The 19753-nt window shown below is 30.9% G+C and overlaps 2 protein-coding genes across 3 annotated transcripts; one reads left to right on the forward strand and one right to left on the reverse strand.

Moving 5' to 3' along the window:
• Window positions 1-3030, forward strand: LOC130814436 (peroxiredoxin Q, chloroplastic). Its single transcript, XM_057680490.1, has 4 exons — window positions 1-331; window positions 425-562; window positions 2119-2208; window positions 2630-3030. The coding sequence occupies exons 1-4, from the start codon at window positions 134-136 to the stop codon at window positions 2846-2848; spliced, it is 645 nt and encodes a 214-aa protein (XP_057536473.1). The 5' UTR covers window positions 1-133; the 3' UTR covers window positions 2849-3030.
• A 1120-nt stretch (window positions 3031-4150) lies between these two features.
• On the reverse strand, window positions 4151-13733 carry LOC130814435 (sucrose synthase). 2 transcript variants are annotated; one of them, XM_057680487.1, is made up of 11 exons: window positions 13626-13733; window positions 9049-9186; window positions 8372-8492; window positions 7933-8277; window positions 6821-7156; window positions 6462-6731; window positions 6088-6371; window positions 5588-5812; window positions 4933-5496; window positions 4697-4835; window positions 4151-4595 (listed from the first exon to the last, which is right to left on the reverse strand). In XM_057680487.1, the coding sequence occupies exons 2-11, from the start codon at window positions 9141-9143 to the stop codon at window positions 4563-4565; spliced, it is 2412 nt and encodes an 803-aa protein (XP_057536470.1). In that variant the 5' UTR covers window positions 9144-9186; window positions 13626-13733; the 3' UTR covers window positions 4151-4562. The 2 variants fall into 2 exon arrangements, with proteins under 2 accessions (XP_057536470.1, XP_057536471.1); XM_057680488.1 differs by lacking the exon at window positions 13626-13733 and adding an exon at window positions 10640-10774.
• Window positions 13734-19753: the final 6020 nt, after the last annotated feature.

A 19753-nucleotide genomic window follows, 5' to 3' on the forward strand; every position in this document is an offset into this window, starting at 1 on the left:
GGTGAGCATTCCTCCACGGCACACCAAATCCACGCTACAACCATTTGAAACCTCTCTTCTTTTTCATCATCTTTCCCCCTTATCTCTCTTTTCTTCTTCTAAACTTCTTCTTCTAAACTTCCTCTCCATTCCAATGGCTTCCCTTTCTCTTCCTAAACACTCTCTTCCTTTTGCTCTTCCATCCCAAACTCCAAAAGCCCATTCTACACATAACCTTTCTATCACCTCCAAATCATCACAATCCCAATTTTGTGGTCTTAAGCTATCAAACCCATCTTCTCTTTCTTTTCCTTTTACTTCTCGTTCTTTCAAGCCCTTCATTGTTGCTAAGGTCTGAAAATTTGTTGGTTTATCAATGTATTTTTCTAAAAGTGATGTTTTGTATCTGGGTTTTTAATTTTTTGGGTTTTGTTTGTGTATTTAGGTAACTGAAGGTAGTTTGGCACCTGCATTCACTCTGAAAGATCAAGATGGAAAAACTGTGAGCTTGTCCAAATTTAAAGGAAAGCCTGTTGTTGTTTACTTCTATCCTGCTGATGAAACCCCTGGTTGCACCAAACAGGTCTCTCCCTTTATCTGCATTGTTTTCTTTTATCTGCTTCTTTGTTTTAGTTTTAATATGTACAGTCATTTGAATGTTGAAGGTTTTATTTCATTCATTAAAATCATTTTGAAATAATTAGAAGTACATCTTTGAGAATTATGGAGTGGTTAATGGCTTTGTGGTACATGGCATCAAATAGCATTTATTGTCTTATTGAAGCATAATACAAATTTGGTTTTCAAACTCTTTTAAGTTTGAGTGAGTTCATGTTACACGATTGTGTAGTGAATTTTGAGCCACTTGTCTTCATCAGTGTCCTGCTCATATAAACTATGCTCAGGCTCTGGGGAGAGATGGAAGATGGCAACTCATACCCGTAAATGAGAATGAGGTCAAAGAGTCCCTTGGCTCATGGCAGATGCCTAGATAATGAGATTCCTAAACGAGAGAGAGTAAGTGACTAAGTGAGGTTGAACCCCTATTTGTCTGAATTGATTGGTGCATTTGGAAGAGTTTGGTAAGATTGTTGAGTGTTCTGACCCATCAAATTTATTGTTCTTAGAATGTGGTCAAATGTTCCCTACTTCAAACACCATTGTGAAGGTTCAATGTTTACTTAGCAACTATCCTATATAGTCATAAACCCTAGGTCGAGTGTTTTCTAGCCAGTGTATATAAAGTTAGAGTGAGGTTTTCCTCAACAGGTAATCGAGGTTTTTGACCTTTTGTTTTTGAATTGGGGTGTGTTTGAGAATTTGTGGGTTTGACAAATATGTTAGAGGAAAGCAGACAAATGCAACTTGATCTTATGCAAGAATAATTGGTGGTTATGTAACAAGCAATGGTAACTATTACACTTAACACCAATAACAAGGATGAAGGTGGTTCATTTAGAGATCATGGGCTTAATATCAATGTTGGTGATGTTGATAGACCCTTGATCTGGAGGAGTATGTGGAATGGGTTCTTTCCATTGAATGCTTCTTTAAATCCAAAGAAAGAATTAATTACGAAAAGTAAAAGATTGCTAAAACTCAAGGTAACCAAGCATGCGGTAATATTGCTTGAAAAGATGCAGGAACAACAGAGGTGAGACAGAAAAGCAAAAATTTGAACTTAACCGAAGTTGATGACAAACTTAAGGAGGTTTGTTTTGTCACACCTCTAGCAAACCCTTTATGTTAAGTGGAACAATTTGAAACAAGGCTATGGGTTGGTAAAAGATTATACAAAGGAGTTCGAACGATTGTTGATTTGCTTGTTACAGTGAGGAACATGAACAGGAGGTTTTTCGTGGTTTTGAATAGGGAGAATTTTGAAAAGATTGAAAGATCCGCTGCAGATTGTCTTCAATGAATGGATTATTGAACTCTTCTGCCTTCGCAATCCAGACTGCTTCTCATTTATTATACTATTGGACATTTGCCACGATAGATATACTGTACTTTCTTGAAGTATAAACAAAACCGACAAATATCAGTCCAATCGTTTGCTACATGTCATTTGCTTGTTTCTCTAAAACATCCTTGTTTCTCTTGGTTTTCATGAAGTAACCGTTTGTATTTTCTCTGCAGGCTTGTGCTTTCAGAGACTCATATGAAAAGTTTAAGAAGGCAGGAGCAGAAGTTATTGGTATTAGTGGTGATGATGTATCTTCTCACAAGGTAAACACTCTATTCTTCATCTGTACTTCAGAAATCATATCCAGTGATAAATTTGTTATTGGTCTTGTACGCAACAAGACCTGTATAAGAGGAGAGTTAACTGCACACAAATCTGATGAATAACTATTCTAAAACCAATTGGTAATAGGAGTAGCCCATTAAGCTTATATATTAGTCAACCTCTATCTAACTCTTCAATGTAGGATAACATGTGAGTTATATTTCCAACATTTAGTAAACCGGAGTACCTTAAACATCATTAATAATGGCCAAAACCAACAACCACCTCGATAAAAACTGAATTTCGTTTCGGAGTTGGGGGCTGAGGGACTGACATGAATATCTGGTTAATCACAAGTCATTTGGATCATCTTGTATATGTGTGAAGTTTGAAATGCGCTCTTTTCTTGTGTGGATACAGTCATTCAAACAGAAGTACAAACTCCCGTTCACTTTGCTAAGTGACGAGGGTAACAAGGTGAGGAAAGACTGGGGAGTGCCATCCGATCTCTTTGGAGCGCTTCCTGGGAGACAAACCTACGTTCTTGACAGGAATGGAGTTGTCCGGCTAGTTTACAATAACCAGTTCCAGCCCGAAAAACATATTGATGAAACCCTTAAGTTTCTACAAAGTCTTTGAGCAATTTTTGTATACACTACTGCAAATTCTGTGAATCCTTCCCTCCTCTTGGTTCGATCTGAGTATTACCCGTACAATGCACGTCTTAGATCTTTCTTTTCACCGATTGTGATTTACTCCTGTATTATGATCTAATTCTATACAATCAAATGCAATAGTATTCGAGAATATTGAATTCGGAAGATACATACTTAATACTTTGTTTTCGTCTCTTACGCTTCTAAACTAATAACAATAGAAGAGTAGCGAACTCCTGTCACTGAATCTGTGACCGTCTGTTCTTGGCTCAAAGTAGATGGGCAGGGGCTTATATGAGTTCAGGAAGAAACCTCTAGTTCACATTATGTGACTGTCATTTTTGATGGGTGTTCAGCAATTGACTGACTCACTTTGCTTGTTCTATAATTTGATAAGTTGGTAATACCTACAATCCATGGAGATTTCTTGTAATCTTCACAATTCTTGCTTTGGTCGAGTGTTCATCGATATCAAATTAGTATGAGACATTTTAAAAGATGTCCAAAATCAAATTTATTTAGTTTTCCTTTAAATCGAACAATATCATATTAATGCAGATCATTGTGCCTAGTGGGCCCAACACTTTTGCTACAACTTTAAGGAACATTATATTAGAACACCAAAAATAGTTGGGAAATTATCAATGGTATCCCAGTGTTTTGGCACTTTATCAATGGTACTCTCAAATTTTTTTTATTATCAATGGTACCCTTGTATTATTGAGCATTTTACAACCGTAATTTTTTTTTTTTTAACTTTTTCCGTCCTAAATCGTTCAAAACCGTTAACTTTCTGTTATGTTTTGAATTGAAAAATAAAAGAAAAAGAAAAAAACTTAACGATTTTGGACGGAAAAAGTTTTAAAAGGTTACGGTTGTAAAACGCTCAATAGTACAAGGGTACCATTGATAATAAAAAAAACTTAGGGGTACCATTGATAAAATGCCAAAATTCAGGGGTACTATTGATATTTCAAAATTGTTTTACAAACCAAGGTGAAACACTTTTGATCAACTAGCTGATAGTTTCACTTAGGGTGTATTTGGTTCTTAACTTTTAGCTTAGCTTTTTGGTTGGCTTTTGGCTTATTGGTTGGTCAAACAACCAGCAAATGGCTTTTAACTAGCTGAAAAGTTGCTCTAGCTAGCTTTTTTAGTTGGTTTTTGGCTTGTTGGCCCACTTTATCTTTAATAAACAGCCAACAGCCAATATTTAAATTTACCAAACATCTCCACAAACAGCTAGCTTTTTCATCTAACTTTAAAGCCAATAAAAACAGCCAGCATTTTCAGCTAGTCAAACAAGCCAATTAAAAAGCCAACAGTCAATTGGCAAACACCCCATAGGCTTTGGATCATACTCCAACTTTAGTGGTGTTAAGGTTCTTCAAAGCAACTTTATATATTCGTTCTTGGTGATATTAGAAATAATTAGGCTTTAATTGAGCACTCATTTTAGACAGAAAATTGAACTTTCTTCATTACAAATTGGAACAGAAGTGTTCCCTCTACAATCATAATAATATTTGCCGAAAATAGCAACACAAAATGAACTGCTAAACAAAAAAACACCAAATAACAAAAGAAATACAGGAAGACTTCCATTTCTTCCCTATAACAATCTCAAAGAATTTGAGTTATTTTTCACAACCAGCAAAGGTATGCTGCAGCTCATTCAAAGCATTCACCGATCGTTTTTACTCCTCAATCGCCAAAGGTACCGACTCAGCCTGTAGAATAACCACAGTACACACACAGATAAGTCAGAAACTGTATAATGTAAAAGATTATCGAATTTGAGCAATATAAGCTGCTAAGGAAATTCACGTACAAGCTTCTTGTACTTCAAGGCGTAGAACATTTCAAGGTAACGACGAGCCTCACGACGGTCAAGGTTTGAGACATATTTCCAGAAACCATATACACCAGCAAGAGTGAGGAGCCTATCTGAGTAAATCTGCCATGTATATCTGCAAAATAACATTAGAAAAATAATATTATAATCATTAGCTTATCCTGCAGTGTTTACTCTAAGATATAAAATTCATTAGCTTATTTATTTCTTACTTCTCCTCGATTCGTTTCAATCCACCCTTAGAAATAGTCTCCCAGTGAGTAGGATCAGCCTTGGACTTCTCGAAGAAATCGACGAGGAGATCTGCAGCCTTGTCTCCATGGTACGGATCAATGTGAAAACCGGATTTTCCATGGACAATGATCTCAGCAGGCCCACCATGGCAAGTAGCGAATGTAGGTAGTCCACAGGTCATGGATTCAACAACTGTGAGCCCGAAAGCCTCATAGTAAGCGGGCTGCACAAATGCTCCTTTGGTGTCGGCAATGTACCTGTAGAGCTCACCATTCCTCACTCTGTTCATTTGTGCTGAGATCCACCTGAACTGCCCATTCAAGTTGTACTGCTCGATAAGCCCGTACATTTTCTTCATTTCTTCCTTCTCTTCGATGTCCTTGGATTCCTTCCTCCTGTCACCAGCAACTACCACAAGATTCACTAGCTCACGGAGTTTCTCGTTTTTACCGTACCACTCGACAAGGCCAGTCATGTTTTTGACTCGGTCTAACCTTGCCATGGAAAATATAATTGGCTTGCTTTGGTCTTTGAGAACACATCTGTAGTAATCACAATAGGCACAATAACATCACCATTCGATTTTTAAATCATGGGTGTGTAGAATTATGGATAAGAAAACCGAGTACTTACATGTGTTCTTCATTTTGGGCTTCACTATACAGAAGCTCTTCGATTTCTGGGTGGAGAGCTGTGAGTCTTTTCTTCTCTTCGGTGTAAGGGAAGTAGATAGACTGATCAGCTCCAGGCGATACGATGTTGAATTTAGGGTCAAAGACATCGATTCCATGAACAACACGGTAGAGGCCAGGAAGTGTGAAAGCCATGTGACTCTCGTACTGTCCAACAGTGTCCTTGCTGAAAAAAATGGATGAATCACAATATTAACATAATTCTAATCGACTCACTAAATTGTTACTTCTTATTTAAGTGAAGTTGCACATGATATTTTCTAACAGGGGTCAATCGGACACATCCGCTTATTTATAACTAACAAGGGTGATGTTGCCTACATCTGACCCCCAAACCCCGTATAGGTGGGGGGTCAAGTTTTCGCATTCGGGTGATGGAATATCGTTAAAAAATTAGTGTTAGTTTATTTACTAAGGTCGGAAGGCTCTAAGAGAGCTTACTTTCCAGCGATCTCTTGGAATGTACTGGTAATGATAAAGTCGGTGTGGTTCATAGCAATGAGATCAGCAGTAAACTGGCAAGAGAAGTGGTACTTCTCCTCAAATGACTTCCAGTATATATCTGAATTCGGGTACTTGGTCTTTTCAAGAGCGTGCGCAATTGTACACTGCGTAACTCCAAGTTTGTGGGCCAACAAAGAGGCAACAATGTTTCCGTCACTGTAGTTTCCGATAATAAGATCAGGCTTAGCCTGTAGCTCTCCAGCAATTTCGTTTGCAACATCCTGAATGTGAAGGAAAAAGACGTATTATTGTACTGAAACTCATGGCTCGGAGAAGCTCGATGCCATCAGAAAGCAGTAAAGGTATTATACCTCAGTGTACGTCTCAAGGTAAGGCCAGACTTCAAATCGGGAAATCCATCTTCTGACAATACCCTTCTCGGTTCTGAAGGGTACACGAAGAATGTGCGAGTGTTCAGTACCAAACACCTTTTCAAGACGCTGGCCGCAGGTGGTCCCCACTGCATCAGGGAGTAAACGAGATACAATAAGGATACGTGGGACGATATCAAGTCCTTGCTGCTTGATACGTTGAAGCATCTCATTCTCCAAAGCGCGAACTTGATCAAGGATATACACAACCTATGGAACAAGAAATTGAGCTATAATTAGAAATAGCTCCCTCAAATCAAGCATTTTATCATCTAAAAGCTCGGACTAGAAGATTATACCTGACCACCAGTGTCAGGGTAGCCGAGAACATTTGCTTGAGCAAAGTAACCGTGAGGTGAGAGGATCACAACATTGAAAACCATGGGAATCCTTCCAAGGAATTTCTCGAGGGTGCAAGAATCGGGAGCCTCTAGAAGGTCAAGAAGTAGCTGAATCATGTCCAGCACTCGCTCAGCGGTGTCACCCCAACCTCTTTCCAAGCCGATTTCCTGAAACTTGTGATCAAACTCTGAGTACGGTGTATCAGCAGGAAGTGTTGTTAGGAACTCCTCTGCCTTTCTTAGAACACCTTGGAGTGAATCGAGATTTTGGATCCTGTCATTCAGCATCATGGTCTGCAAAATATACAAGATTCAACTTAATAAGTGGGAATCTGTTCATTTGATCATTTACAAGGTATATTTGAACATATAAGAACAGCTAGCCCAAGATCATCAGCACAATGACTACAGATAACGATCAAAAAACCTTTATATAACGACAAGATTTTACAAAACAAACCTTTATATAACGACATTCCATTACCCAATGCCATTAAATAGCTCTCACCTATGAGGAGCCTAGAGGGGTCAGATGTATGCAACCATACCCATGGTAGTGATAACAAAGAGGCTATTTCCGATGAACCCTTATAACAAACACTACATGGACTTCATGTAAATAAATACACATGATTTAATGAGTTATTGAGTTATTGTTGATAAATTTGGGCTTGAATACAAGACCCACACACGAGAAATACAAGACCCCATCAACCCAATGAGGTTCCATCCTAAAACCAATTGGTATCACAAATAGTAGCCCATCAAGTATATATGTTAATCAACCTCTCTTTAATTCTTCGATATGGAATCACATGTGGGTTATTTTTCAATAACAGTATCATAGTCGATTATAATCAAAACCAAAGAACTACTAATCAAAACAAAACTTCATTGTATTAGGTTTTTTCCCCTCTTATTATCACTTATATAAGTATACCCATTTCAGGATACCTAGTCATAGATCATTACTAAATTAGGAAAGTGGACAGATTAATTTGCTGCAGTTTTTATGACATAAAACATCCAAGATCTATATAAAGTAAACTAAGAAACAGAAGAAATTTTACCTTGCCCTTGTAATGGTGCATCCTAAGGAAATCCAAAAGGGGTTTCATACTTTCCTTGTCATGGAACATCTTAGCAGAAAGGTGTCTATTAAGGAACTCAACCCCATTTCCAATTGACTTGGAGAGGGTAGGGCGGGGAAACGAGGCGGTAAACGGCTCAAAATCGAGCTCAAGCACAAAGTTACCATTCACACTGCCATCAACCAATTCCTCCTTGACATGAAGGAACTCAGAGGAGGTCAATTCTTCAACGGCGAGCGCATCGACATTGACACGGATGTATTCCCATACACCAGGTCTCGGACGTACAGCAAGGGTGATCCATGGAGGCAACACAATTACTTCCTATGATTTTGGAATCATGCACAGGAAATCATCAATGAATCATGATTTGTTATGTGTCATAGCATCTATCAAAAAATGTAGTAGGAAATCTTACTTGGGTGTGTCTTAGAACTTCACCAAAAGGGCCATCAGATAGCTTATGTTTGTCAGAAACAGCATCAAATTCTGATAATAATTGGTGGGGTTGTAAAATCCCCTTTCCATGACTTGCAATCCTTCACACACATAAAATTTGTTTAGTCATCTAGGCAATTTAGTCAAGGGTCTCACAAAACGCAACCTTCTAATCAAAAATTGATAAGGGTATGGTATGTTGATGATTAAGACCCTAGGATATATTATATACTCTGACATGGGTCTGTTGATGGTTAAGGCCCCAAGATATGTTATATATGTCTGACATGCGCCTTTGGGCAACAAGTATGGATGTAGCATAGATCTTTCTCATATTTAGCGCTAAATATTTCAATTTAAATGAACGATGGTTGAGATTCAAATCCGTAACCTTTTGTCAAGCTAACTTATACAATGTCAAGGCAACCAAGGTTCTTAATATATGCTATATACTCTAACAGTATCATAACCATTACCATAGTTTTTATAAGAGAAATGTATCGGATATAATGATGCAAAGGAGTCATCCTAAGACTCGAAAAAAGAAAATTCAATCTAGCTTAAATTATTAAGCATATATACAATATATCAACAAAAACGACAATAAAAATGAAAATTCAAAAGAAAAAAATGGAGAAATCAAAGATGAAAAAATACCTAGACAAGAAGGAGAGAATTTCATTGCGTTGAGCAGTAAGAGTTTCATCCAAACGCTCCTTAAGACTAGGAACTCGGGTTAAACGACCGGCCATTTTTTTTTCCTACTTTCAATGATTCTCAGATATTAATATTGAACTGCAACAAATAAACACATATATTTAGCTAAACATAAATTCAAAATAATTAAACTAAAATAAGTAATAAAATGAAGAAAATAAAATCCCATAAAATTAGAATAATACTAGTCTTTCTCAAAACTAGACGGTCATAATTAATAACCACCAACAAAAATAGATAAAAGAATTAAAAACCACTAACTGAACATAATTATTTTTCCTACTAAATTTACTATATTTAACTTGTTGAGTTTATCTACAACTCTCATTTTTCAAACCCAACCAAACTTGAACGATCAATGGCCGACAAAAACCAACCTAACCCAAAACATATGTTATTTGTTAATGATAATATTTAGCAGATCCCATGATATGTTATATACTCTAAAATGTTAAAAGGAACTTTCTCTAACTTGTATTTCCCAACAAAAAAAGCTAGATTTAAGTGTTGGGTATTAAGGTGATAGTGAAAAAATAAAGCTACATTATTGTATTAAAACTGACTATAAAAATCTTTAATTTATTATAATTGAAATATAGGCCACATCGACGGTTAATATTACAATACTATAAAAATTTATTTGTGACCAAAAAGGTACTTTTATACTAAAAAAATACTATAAATTAACAAATGGGTATTAGATTTGAAGCTTAGAATGGCTGAATATGTGCATGAAGAAGGAAAAAGCTTAAAACTTTACCCAAAAAAGGCAGATAAAAATGAAGGGTGATGAAAAACAAGAACAAAGGACATTTCTTTATATAAGGTGCATGCTTTTTATAAATACTAGTAGTATATAAAAATGAGGAAAATTCCGTTTGGTAGGTGGTAATAAACAATGGTAGTGGAAATGAAAAATCAGTGTAATTTTAATAGAAAAATCTTTTGGCTATCTTGATGGCCATATTTGTCCAAATTCAATCATTTTATTTTCTTCATAAAATGCATTTTAATACATTATCATTGGTAGAGGTGGTAGTGAAAATTTGTAAACAGAAAAATTTTTTTATCAAAATTTTATTATCATGGGAATGATATGAAACTTTTGATAAAATTTTACACTATAAATCATTCTATCACCACCATTTAGTATCACTACGTAAACGGACTCATAGATTTTAACGTCAAAAAGCTCTGAAATTGTGGCAGAATTTTTTTTCGCCTTATTTCCAAGACAAAATTTCATTATTATAAATTTATAGTTATCAGCTAAAGCTGAGTCACTGAATCAACTCAGTTGCTACAAAGTGGGAGCCATGCAGTGATCCTACCAAATTTTTTGAGGAAAACAGGGGAAATGTTATACAAAAACAGAGTATAGCTAGATCAGATAAAACTCGATTTTCCGAAACTTTCTAATTTAAAGAAATAAAAATGGAATTATTACTATTTAACTAAAATTGATAAAAAAAATTAAAAAAAAAAAAAAAAAGATTAAAAAAGGAGGAAGAAATGGAAAATTAAAACATACCAAAGATATGTAATGAAGGAAGGATAGAGAGAAAGAATGTCTTTAAGAGTGTGGGTTTATGGGGGATTTATAGGAGGGCATCATCATGAGGGTCGCTTGTATCCCAAGCAAAAAATATTTTAAAAAATTAAGTTACTATGTCACCAAACACCATTATTAATTTACTTTCATGTCTAAAACCAGTGTTAAATTAAGCTTATGGTTATAATAGAAAAATACAAATTCTCAAATCCGTCCATTTTACGGTAAGGTTATCTTTATTAGACTAGCTCAATGTATAATTAATTGTCTTAAAGTGATTATTTATATTCATACAGTGAATAGTTATAACAATAAAGTGATTATTTTTTTATTGTTAAAGTTATTACTTATACTTTTAAAGTGATCAGTTAAATAAATGAGTTTGTTATATAAATTTGTTTTATGGTAAGACCGTTTTATAGCTTAAAAAAATTACTTTGAAATTAGATAATAAAAAATTCCATCTAGAAATATTTTGGAACAAAAGGTTTCAAGAAAAAACATACATATTAAATGTGTAGCGACTATTATAGTTTGTAGATATAGATAGATCGATAAATTAGCAATATAAAAAAAGTATGATATGATAGGTTATTTTAGTCTTTCCAAAAAATAAAAAAAATGGTTTTAGTACATCCAATCAATTCAGAGGTAGAAAAGTTCCAACTTGGAAAAGAATAGTTAAAGCACTCCAAGAATATTGCCATGATTTCAAAAGATCTATGGTATTTTCATTTTAAGCTTTTCATCTTATAATTCATTAACACATTTTTTTTTTCCTTTTAGAAATTTAGCGTAAAATAAACAATTATTCAACAAATAATTTATTTTATTAATATTAATTAATCAATAAATTATTCACGATAAATATAACTATATTTTCCGTTATATATATATATATAAATAATATTCAATAACATACTTATATCGACAACAAATCGACAAATATATATTTGTTTACAAGTAGCAAATAATATCAATTTAATGAACGATATTTCATGATTTTATATAGAAAATAATAAAGCAAATTTAGTTAAAGTTATTGGTACTTAATATTGCTATATTTAATGTTTTAGATGATAAAAAAATAGATAAATCTTCTAAAATTCTTGATTTAGGGTACTAATAACAAAATGCAAAATGGTGAAACTAATGAAAAGAATGTAGTCCTAAATAGTCTACATTCTTTGAATTTTAATAAAAAAAAAATGGAATAGGGTAGAGGTATTCTAGATGTTGCTCCTAGTAGAAATTTCCACCCCTCATTTTATTTTTTTACTTCTTTAAATAAGTTTTATTTTGTCCCTTTGCACGTGGAACCAACCCACAACAACAAGTCTAACCCTTATAAAATAGGCCACTTCCATTTATCCAACAATGGATAATACATTCCCCATAAGTCATACACTTCCTAACAAATTAATTAGGACGATTTATGTATGGTATAAAGATTTAGAAAAAAAATAAAATTATTTAAATTTTATAGATAATATTTAAGACGAGTTAAAATGTGTAGGTGATAATAAAAAAAGTGATAAGAACATAGTCCATAAAAAAGTAGTAGCAAAATAAAATAAAAAAACTAAGAAAAATATGACAATTCCGTAGAAGCAGAGAGTAATTAATAGGAATAGGAATGCTATTATTTTGGACAAAGATAATATACATTAATTTTCAAAAAAACATTCTTACAAATAAAAATAATAATAATTATTATTATTATATCAATAAATAATACTTCTATCTGATTATCTTCTACAACTACAAATGTTTTCATTATCAACAACCCACATAATGGAGATCTATTTATTGAAATAATTAAGGGGCATAGCATAATGAAGTTTTAATATTTATATTTGGTGTCATATCAGTCTTGGATAAATGGAAATAGCAAAGAAAATTTTGTTTTTATCTACTTACTACAATTATTTAGGAGGAATAATAATATCCTGTTTATTAATATCATTTTAGAAAAAATATATAAAGGAAAAACAATTTTATAAAATTATATTTGGATATGATCAATTATTGTCAGCAAATGCTAATCATTTTCGTATATTCGTTTTTCAAACTTTTTTAAAAATAATTAAAACTGTTCTTCGATTATACTTAAAAAATTATTCCAATCACTATAGTGTACTAATCGTTTTTTGCTTTTCAGGTAAAATAAAAATTCTTTTTGACCTACAAAAAGTAATAAAAAAAAAGATATTTTAAAATCATTAAAATTTAAAAAGGAGCCAATCATGGATGGACTAATAGCATCTTATATAGATTTGGTAGTATTGTGACCAAAATAAATGGTAAAAAAATAGAAGTGTACCTAACGACACATCAAAGATTATCAATGTCGTTAATTCTCTTCCATTGTTTGAGTGGAGCAAGGTCAAAAGGGTATATTCCTATGGTACTACTATTATCACCATTAAATAAATTAAACAAGAATAATTAAAATAAAGGAACAAAAAAAAATTAGATTAAGATACCCATCGTTAAATAAAATAGTTTTTAAACATATTGTACTTTAATTCATAAGAATCATAAATCATCTAAGCAAAATGGATATATTTTAACTTATATATATTTTATTTGAAGAAAGATCGGAGTTAATATTATCATGTTTAGTTCACTTTACATGAATAAGTGATCACTAAAAATTCAGTTTTAATCTGTGAAAACTAGTTGCAATTAGAAAAAATCAAGTTAAATTCAGTTTTAATCAGTATTTTATTTCTATAATTTATAATTAAAAATCAATTGCACTCAATAAAAATTAATTTCACTTAGTAAAAATCAATTACAATCAGTAAAAATCAGTCAATATATAAAAATCAGTTAAACTAAACTAGAACAAATAACTAATTTAATCATGATGTAAAAAAAAAAGCAAGAAAAAGAATGTAGAAAGTACAATGTGGAACTAATTAAATTTGCACTTATAAAAATGTAAAATAAAATACATTACCTGTAACGAAATTGAAGAAATTGATAATAAAAGCAAAATAGGGAATAGAAGGAAATGAAATGAGAATTGATGGGGAAGATAAATTAGGATAAGGATTGGGAAGGTTTAAATAGGCAAATGAAAGCTTAAGCATGTCAGATTAAGAAGACTTTGAAATGAAAAAGTAATTAAGTAGTCTCATTCTAATTAAAATTAGTCATACAGTAGTATTAATTACTTAGTTCCTGTGTTCTTGTCTAAAACCACTTTTCTATTCGTCAAAACCATCCAAAACCACTTTTCTACTCGTCAAAACCATCCAAAACCACTTTTCTACTCGTCAAAACCACCCATAACCACTTTTGCCCACAATTTTATTCCCAGCCACTGTCTATTACCGTGCCATTAACATTAAACAATGCGTAATTGATTTGAGACTATCATTTTTTTTTGGATTTCTAAGCATATGGAGTACACTACTAATTAATATAATTACTATGTGGGCCCATGTTTTCTAACGCCCATATTAATTAATGTATGGTATAATCACTAATTCTTTATTAAAAGCGTCTCATTGTGAGATGATTTTGATTAAATCAGTAAACGACTTTAAAAAAAAAAAACCGCTTTCTATATAATTGGAATTTAGCTTTTATTGTTTTTGTTGTGTTCTTTTACTAATAAACTGTTTGTATGAGTTTATTTCACGGTAAGACGTCTTATAAGACTTGTAGTATAATACAATATGATCCTTTGTTATGTAGACTTTGTGATTGCCATTAAACTTTATTTTAAGACTAATCCCTAAACATCTTTAATCAATAGAAAAATTGTACAAAATAATTTATTTATTTTTCATCTGCTATAAATTTCTTAATATTGGCTAATTTTAAATAATCCAACATCTATATAGTTTTTGCTGAAAATACTTTTTGCCACATTTTAATTGGCAATTATAAGTATCTACCATCAAAGAAAAGTAGGGGTAGACCAAAGAAAAGTAGGAAGAAGTAAGTGTACGACTAGTAGGTACCTACGGTGCCGGTTAAAATGTAGAAAAAGTATTGTCAGCAAAATATATAAATATTAGATTATTAAAAAATAATAAATAGTAAAAATTATTCAAAGCAGATAGACAATATATAGAACTATTCAGGATAATTGTTCCTTAATTAAATTACTATAAACATCACAAATATTCAATTGGAATTTATGATTAATAATACAATTTTTAAAAAACTATCTCAACAAAAAAAAATAAGTTTTTTAAAGGAGTAAACTATCTCAACAAAAAAAACAATTTTTTTAAAGGAGGACTAAATGGAAGTAATAAAACTTATTTTATCAAAAAGTAAATGCATAAAAGTATAGTAGATGCCAGATGGCTTCAAACTGTTGAAGTGTAGCTGAAAATTGTGTGCACGGTACGCGGCGTGTAGTCCTTGAACTGTAGGAAAAACCAGGAACTGATGAATGATAAATGACAACATTCACATGGTTATCAAATATCGAGGCCGCCATGAATGAACCAAATTATGTTTTAGTCATCAAACATTATTTTCTCGTTATATACTTGTTACATTATCAGTATTAGACAATATTTATCATTTAAATTTATTTTATATATTAATGTGTATGAAAAAATATAGTTAAGTAAAATTTTGTTTAAATTGCTTAATCACATATTTTTATAATATTTATTTTTTATAATTTTTAAATGTGTATAGTTCAACAAATAAATGATCAAAATAGCATATTAAATTTCATAAAAAATAATATCGCAAATATAACAAAGGAAGTACTTAACTAACTTTTTTTTAATTTTAGAGAAACAATACTTGTTAGAAAGTATACTTTGGTATTGAATTCAATATATGAAAACTCTTTAGAATAGATTTATAAAATAATATGTTAAATTCAAAACATAATTTTTACATATATTTATTATTTTTTGAATTTATTATTAAATTTTTTTATCAATTGAGATCCCATTGAATTTGAGTTTTGAATGACCAGTGGCGAAGCTACCTTAGAGCCTACGAAGTCACGTGCCCCTAGGCGTTTTTAAAAAAAAAAAATTTTAAGTAGACTTTTCTGTTGATAAGAATAAAAGCGTTTCTTTTGATGATAAATACTTCTTCATTTTAGTAATTTTGTCTTATTTATTTATTTTGTCTCATTTTTAATTAGGTCCGTTGATTTATTTTGTTTCATTTTCTTTTATGGTATGTCGTATTTAAAATTTTAGCAAGTAATGGTAAAATAGATAATTTTACAAATGAAACTCTACAAAAATTTTGTCCATTAGTTAATACCCCTAGGACTCCAAACCTTGGATCTACCACTATTTGCTCTTATCAATTGAAAATATTATATTTGTATGATTTTTTCTTAATTATAGAAAAAATATGTAGTAGTAGTAGTGATTAATGTAATTTCTTGGGTCCTTGATACGTTAAAATTTCGTTGATTTGGATTTTCTCTAGCGTTTAACATGCAAATAATTAATATAATGAGTATTAGGTCTATTTTGTAATATCATCTTAAACAATTATATTTCCTTTTAACATAATTAATCAAGATCAAGGGAGATTCTGAGTATGTTCAACATGTTTGACCGCACAGGGCCTCATAAAATTGGGGGCCTCAATATTAAATTACGTAGTATATACTAAGTGTTTAAAGATATAAAGTTATCTGAAAAATATTATAATTTTTTAAAATTACACTAGTCCTTCAATAAATTCGTAAATTTTGCTCTGCCCCTGATCAAGGAATTACTTAATTCCACTTAAAATAATATATTTCATAAAAAAGTATTTAATAAAAATTAATTTAATTCATTGGAAAACACTAATAAAAAGAAGGTAAAATTAATAAGTAAAAGTAAGTTTAGCTTCGTGTCCCCCCAAAATAAAAAGAATAGCTTAGTTTAAAATTTTTTTTTTAGTTTAGTCAATCAAAAATGGCTTAAATTAGAATAAACTCAAATAATTATAAACAGATCAGTAGAGTAAAACTTGGTGATTGCACAAAAATATACTGTAAAAAAAAAAAGAGCTAAATTATGATATAAATGAAAGTAAGATGATAATGATAAGAAGGAAGCCTAAATCACTATTAGTTAAATTCTTCTTAAAACAATAATAGTATTCAAAAATTTAATGTCAACAAAAAGCTGGACAATGAAAATAATGACTTGATTCTCTTTTGAAACTAAAAGAAAAATAAATGAATAGTTGATATTGTATGGACTTAATTCACACTAAAATAGAGTATAATAACTTTAAATTTAACGATTATGAGTTAGAAAGTTGATTAATAAGTAGAGTAGAGATTAAGGAGTATAGACTTGTAAATAAAATATTAAGAAACAGTGTACAACAAAAATAGTATGGGCTAAGTTTATTTTAAAAATAAAATAAAATAAAATATTAATAGCTATTTCTTATTAATTAATAAGGGATTAGGGAGAAAAGAAGAGAAAAGTCAAAAAGGTTATTAAAAATAGTGTAAAGGTAGCAAGGAAAGGGTGGAGAGAGTAATCCTTAAAGTTCTTTTTTTTTTTTTTTTTTTTTTTTTTTTTTTTTTTTTTAATTTGGTATGTATAGGTGAATCATTAAAAATAAAAGAAAATAAACCTTTCTTAAGAAGATGACCCTCACACTTAATATAGTTTGTGTAATTGGAATAATGTTAACAATGTCGTGTGATGTTGTTTTACTTATTGATTTTGTTTTACTATTTGGTTAAATAGGAAGGTCCAAAAATATTTGGTCTACAGTTTAGTAAATTTGTTTTTAATTTTATCTAATCTATAAAATTATTTTATGTATTTTTCTAATTTTATTATTATTTAATTTCAAAATTTTGACAATTAATAACTTATTTTATGAAATTATGTGTTTATACAATTTATGTTCATGATTAATTTCATAGTTCACACAATTAGTCACTTACAATAGCCTTATTTTTTATTCATGCTTTATACTTCCTTTGTTTTAAAATACTCGCTGTATAATCGTTTTTTATACTATTTATTATTCAAGGTTATTTCATATATTGTGATTAATGTGTAAAAAAAAATATAGTCAAGTGGAATCTTGTTTGAATCGTCTAATCACATACTTTTAAAATATTAAGTTTTTATTATTTTTAGATGTGTATAGCAAAAAGTTAAATGCAGCAAGAAGTAGTTTACTCCATCCACGGCTTCCTTGAATCCTCATTCCTCACTAACGGAAACCTCCATCCACCACACTCCAGTCGGATTTAAAAATCGGGTCAAAGTAGATCGGATTTAAACGGATTTAGACCCGCCCCGCCCCGTTTAATATTTGACATGACCCGCCTGACCCGGTTCATTTTAATTTTAACCCGCCCCGCCCCATTGAACACCTCTAGTTTGGATAAATCATAAATGTAAATGTAATAATGGATTACACATGGTTGAATAATGAATAGCAAGCAGGGGTGAGGGCACCGAAATTATCCAATCAGCTGCAGTAAGGATGGATTAAAGAAAGATTTGGTGACCCCATTACCAAAATCTAATTGGTGAGATAGTCTAGATAAATAATGTTAATTTATATATTAACAAATTACTCTTATGTGGATGAATTTGATAGGTTAGGGTTTTTACGATTTTATTTTTTTTTATGTTGTTTAGCTTATTGGTATTTATTTTGTTTTTTCGTGGTGATTTATAAATCTTAATTAGGAATTTTTGATAATTGGTTGATAGGGGTGTTATAATCACAATTTGCAGGAGTAAGTCAACAACATAATCGTGTTTTCTTTGTTTATCACTTTAATCGTATTACAATATGGAGATCATTAAACACTAATGATTATTGTTTACTAGATAATAAAATTTCGAGTCATTAACGGAAAACTTCATTAAATTTTAATTTAATCATCCTTAGTCTATTTTTAAAGTCTAATTATCTAAAAAATATTTATTAAAATAATTTATCTAGTAATACCTAATACCATTTTTTAAATAATAAATCTAATTTTTCAAAAAACTATTTTTAAAAATATAGCATATAAAAGAATTTTACTTTTTAGAGTAGGTTTTGCATGAATTACTTAATCCACACAAAAAGGAGTGTGATCTGAGAAGTGTGACTATATATTATAAACTTAGATTGAGCTATATAACATAATTCATTATCTGACTAAAAATAAGCATTGCAAAATATATGACATTTCTATACTAGTTAATCTTAATCTCGTAGATTATAATATACTTATTTTTTCATCTATAATTGACAATCAAATTAAATTAATTAATAATTATTAATTTAAATATGTTTTGATATGCTAAATTTACATTTGACATCATTGGACTATTTAGGGAATAAATGATTCCAAATATAAAAATTATAAATGCTGATTTTATTATTAAAATAGGCAGAACTTTTTTTAAAAAAAGAGTGGATACATCGTAGTTATTGTATATGATTTATAATTATTATTTTTGAACTAATAATTTATTTTTCATTAGTTTCAAAAATAATCTACCATTAAAGCATAATATATCCGACTGACATTATTTTCATCCCAAATTGCTAATACGTCGGTTTGTCCTAAAATATATTTCATCTAAAACGCTATAATGATTTCATGATTATGATGATTATCATAATTTGTATCTTAATCTCTAAGATGTGATCCAAAAGGTCCAATAATTAAGAGAGGAGTTATGTGAAAGAATATGAGTGTTGAGATGGCTTGTAAATTAAAACAATATTAGGCACAATAATTAGGTTAGAAGTTAGTAGTTAGAACATAGAACATAGTAACATAGGTTGGATTAGGTAAGATGTTCATATCACTAAGTCATCATCAACTTACTAACAAACCGAATACTGATCCTTCCTGTGATCCATCATCTTTTTAGGAGAGTTGATGACAATGCAACTTCTTCAACCTTAAATATTTACCAAAATTAAACTATAATAAAAATATCTTTTATGACTTTAGAGTGCATGAATATCGTTATCTATACTTACATCACCTACTGCTTTTTAAATTGCTTATTCAATTAATGGCACAACATCAACCCATTGTTAAAAACATATGGGAAATTTTGTGTTTTTGTTTTGAGCTTTTGGCTTTTTTACGTTGTAGACAATAAATTTATG

Source organism: Amaranthus tricolor, chromosome 6 (assembly GCF_026212465.1).
Source record: "Amaranthus tricolor cultivar Red isolate AtriRed21 chromosome 6, ASM2621246v1, whole genome shotgun sequence".
Lineage (NCBI taxonomy): Eukaryota > Viridiplantae > Streptophyta > Magnoliopsida > Caryophyllales > Amaranthaceae > Amaranthus > Amaranthus tricolor.

Coding starts and splice junctions, on each gene's coding strand:
- LOC130814435 (XM_057680487.1), bottom strand. CDS start 9,143: ATGGCCGGTCGTTTAACCCGAGTTCCTAGTCTTAAGGAGCGTTTGGAT. Junction 7,157..7,932: donor TGCACCATTACAAGGGCAAG/GTAAAATTTCTT, acceptor TATATTTTGCAG/ACCATGATGCTGAATGACAG. Junction 4,596..4,696: donor CCTTGAAGTACAAGAAGCTT/GTACGTGAATTT, acceptor GTTATTCTACAG/GCTGAGTCGGTACCTTTGGC.
- LOC130814436 (XM_057680490.1), top strand. CDS start 134: ATGGCTTCCCTTTCTCTTCCTAAACACTCTCTTCCTTTTGCTCTTCCA. Junction 563..2,118: donor CCCCTGGTTGCACCAAACAG/GTCTCTCCCTTT, acceptor TTTTCTCTGCAG/GCTTGTGCTTTCAGAGACTC. Junction 2,209..2,629: donor ATGATGTATCTTCTCACAAG/GTAAACACTCTA, acceptor GTGTGGATACAG/TCATTCAAACAGAAGTACAA.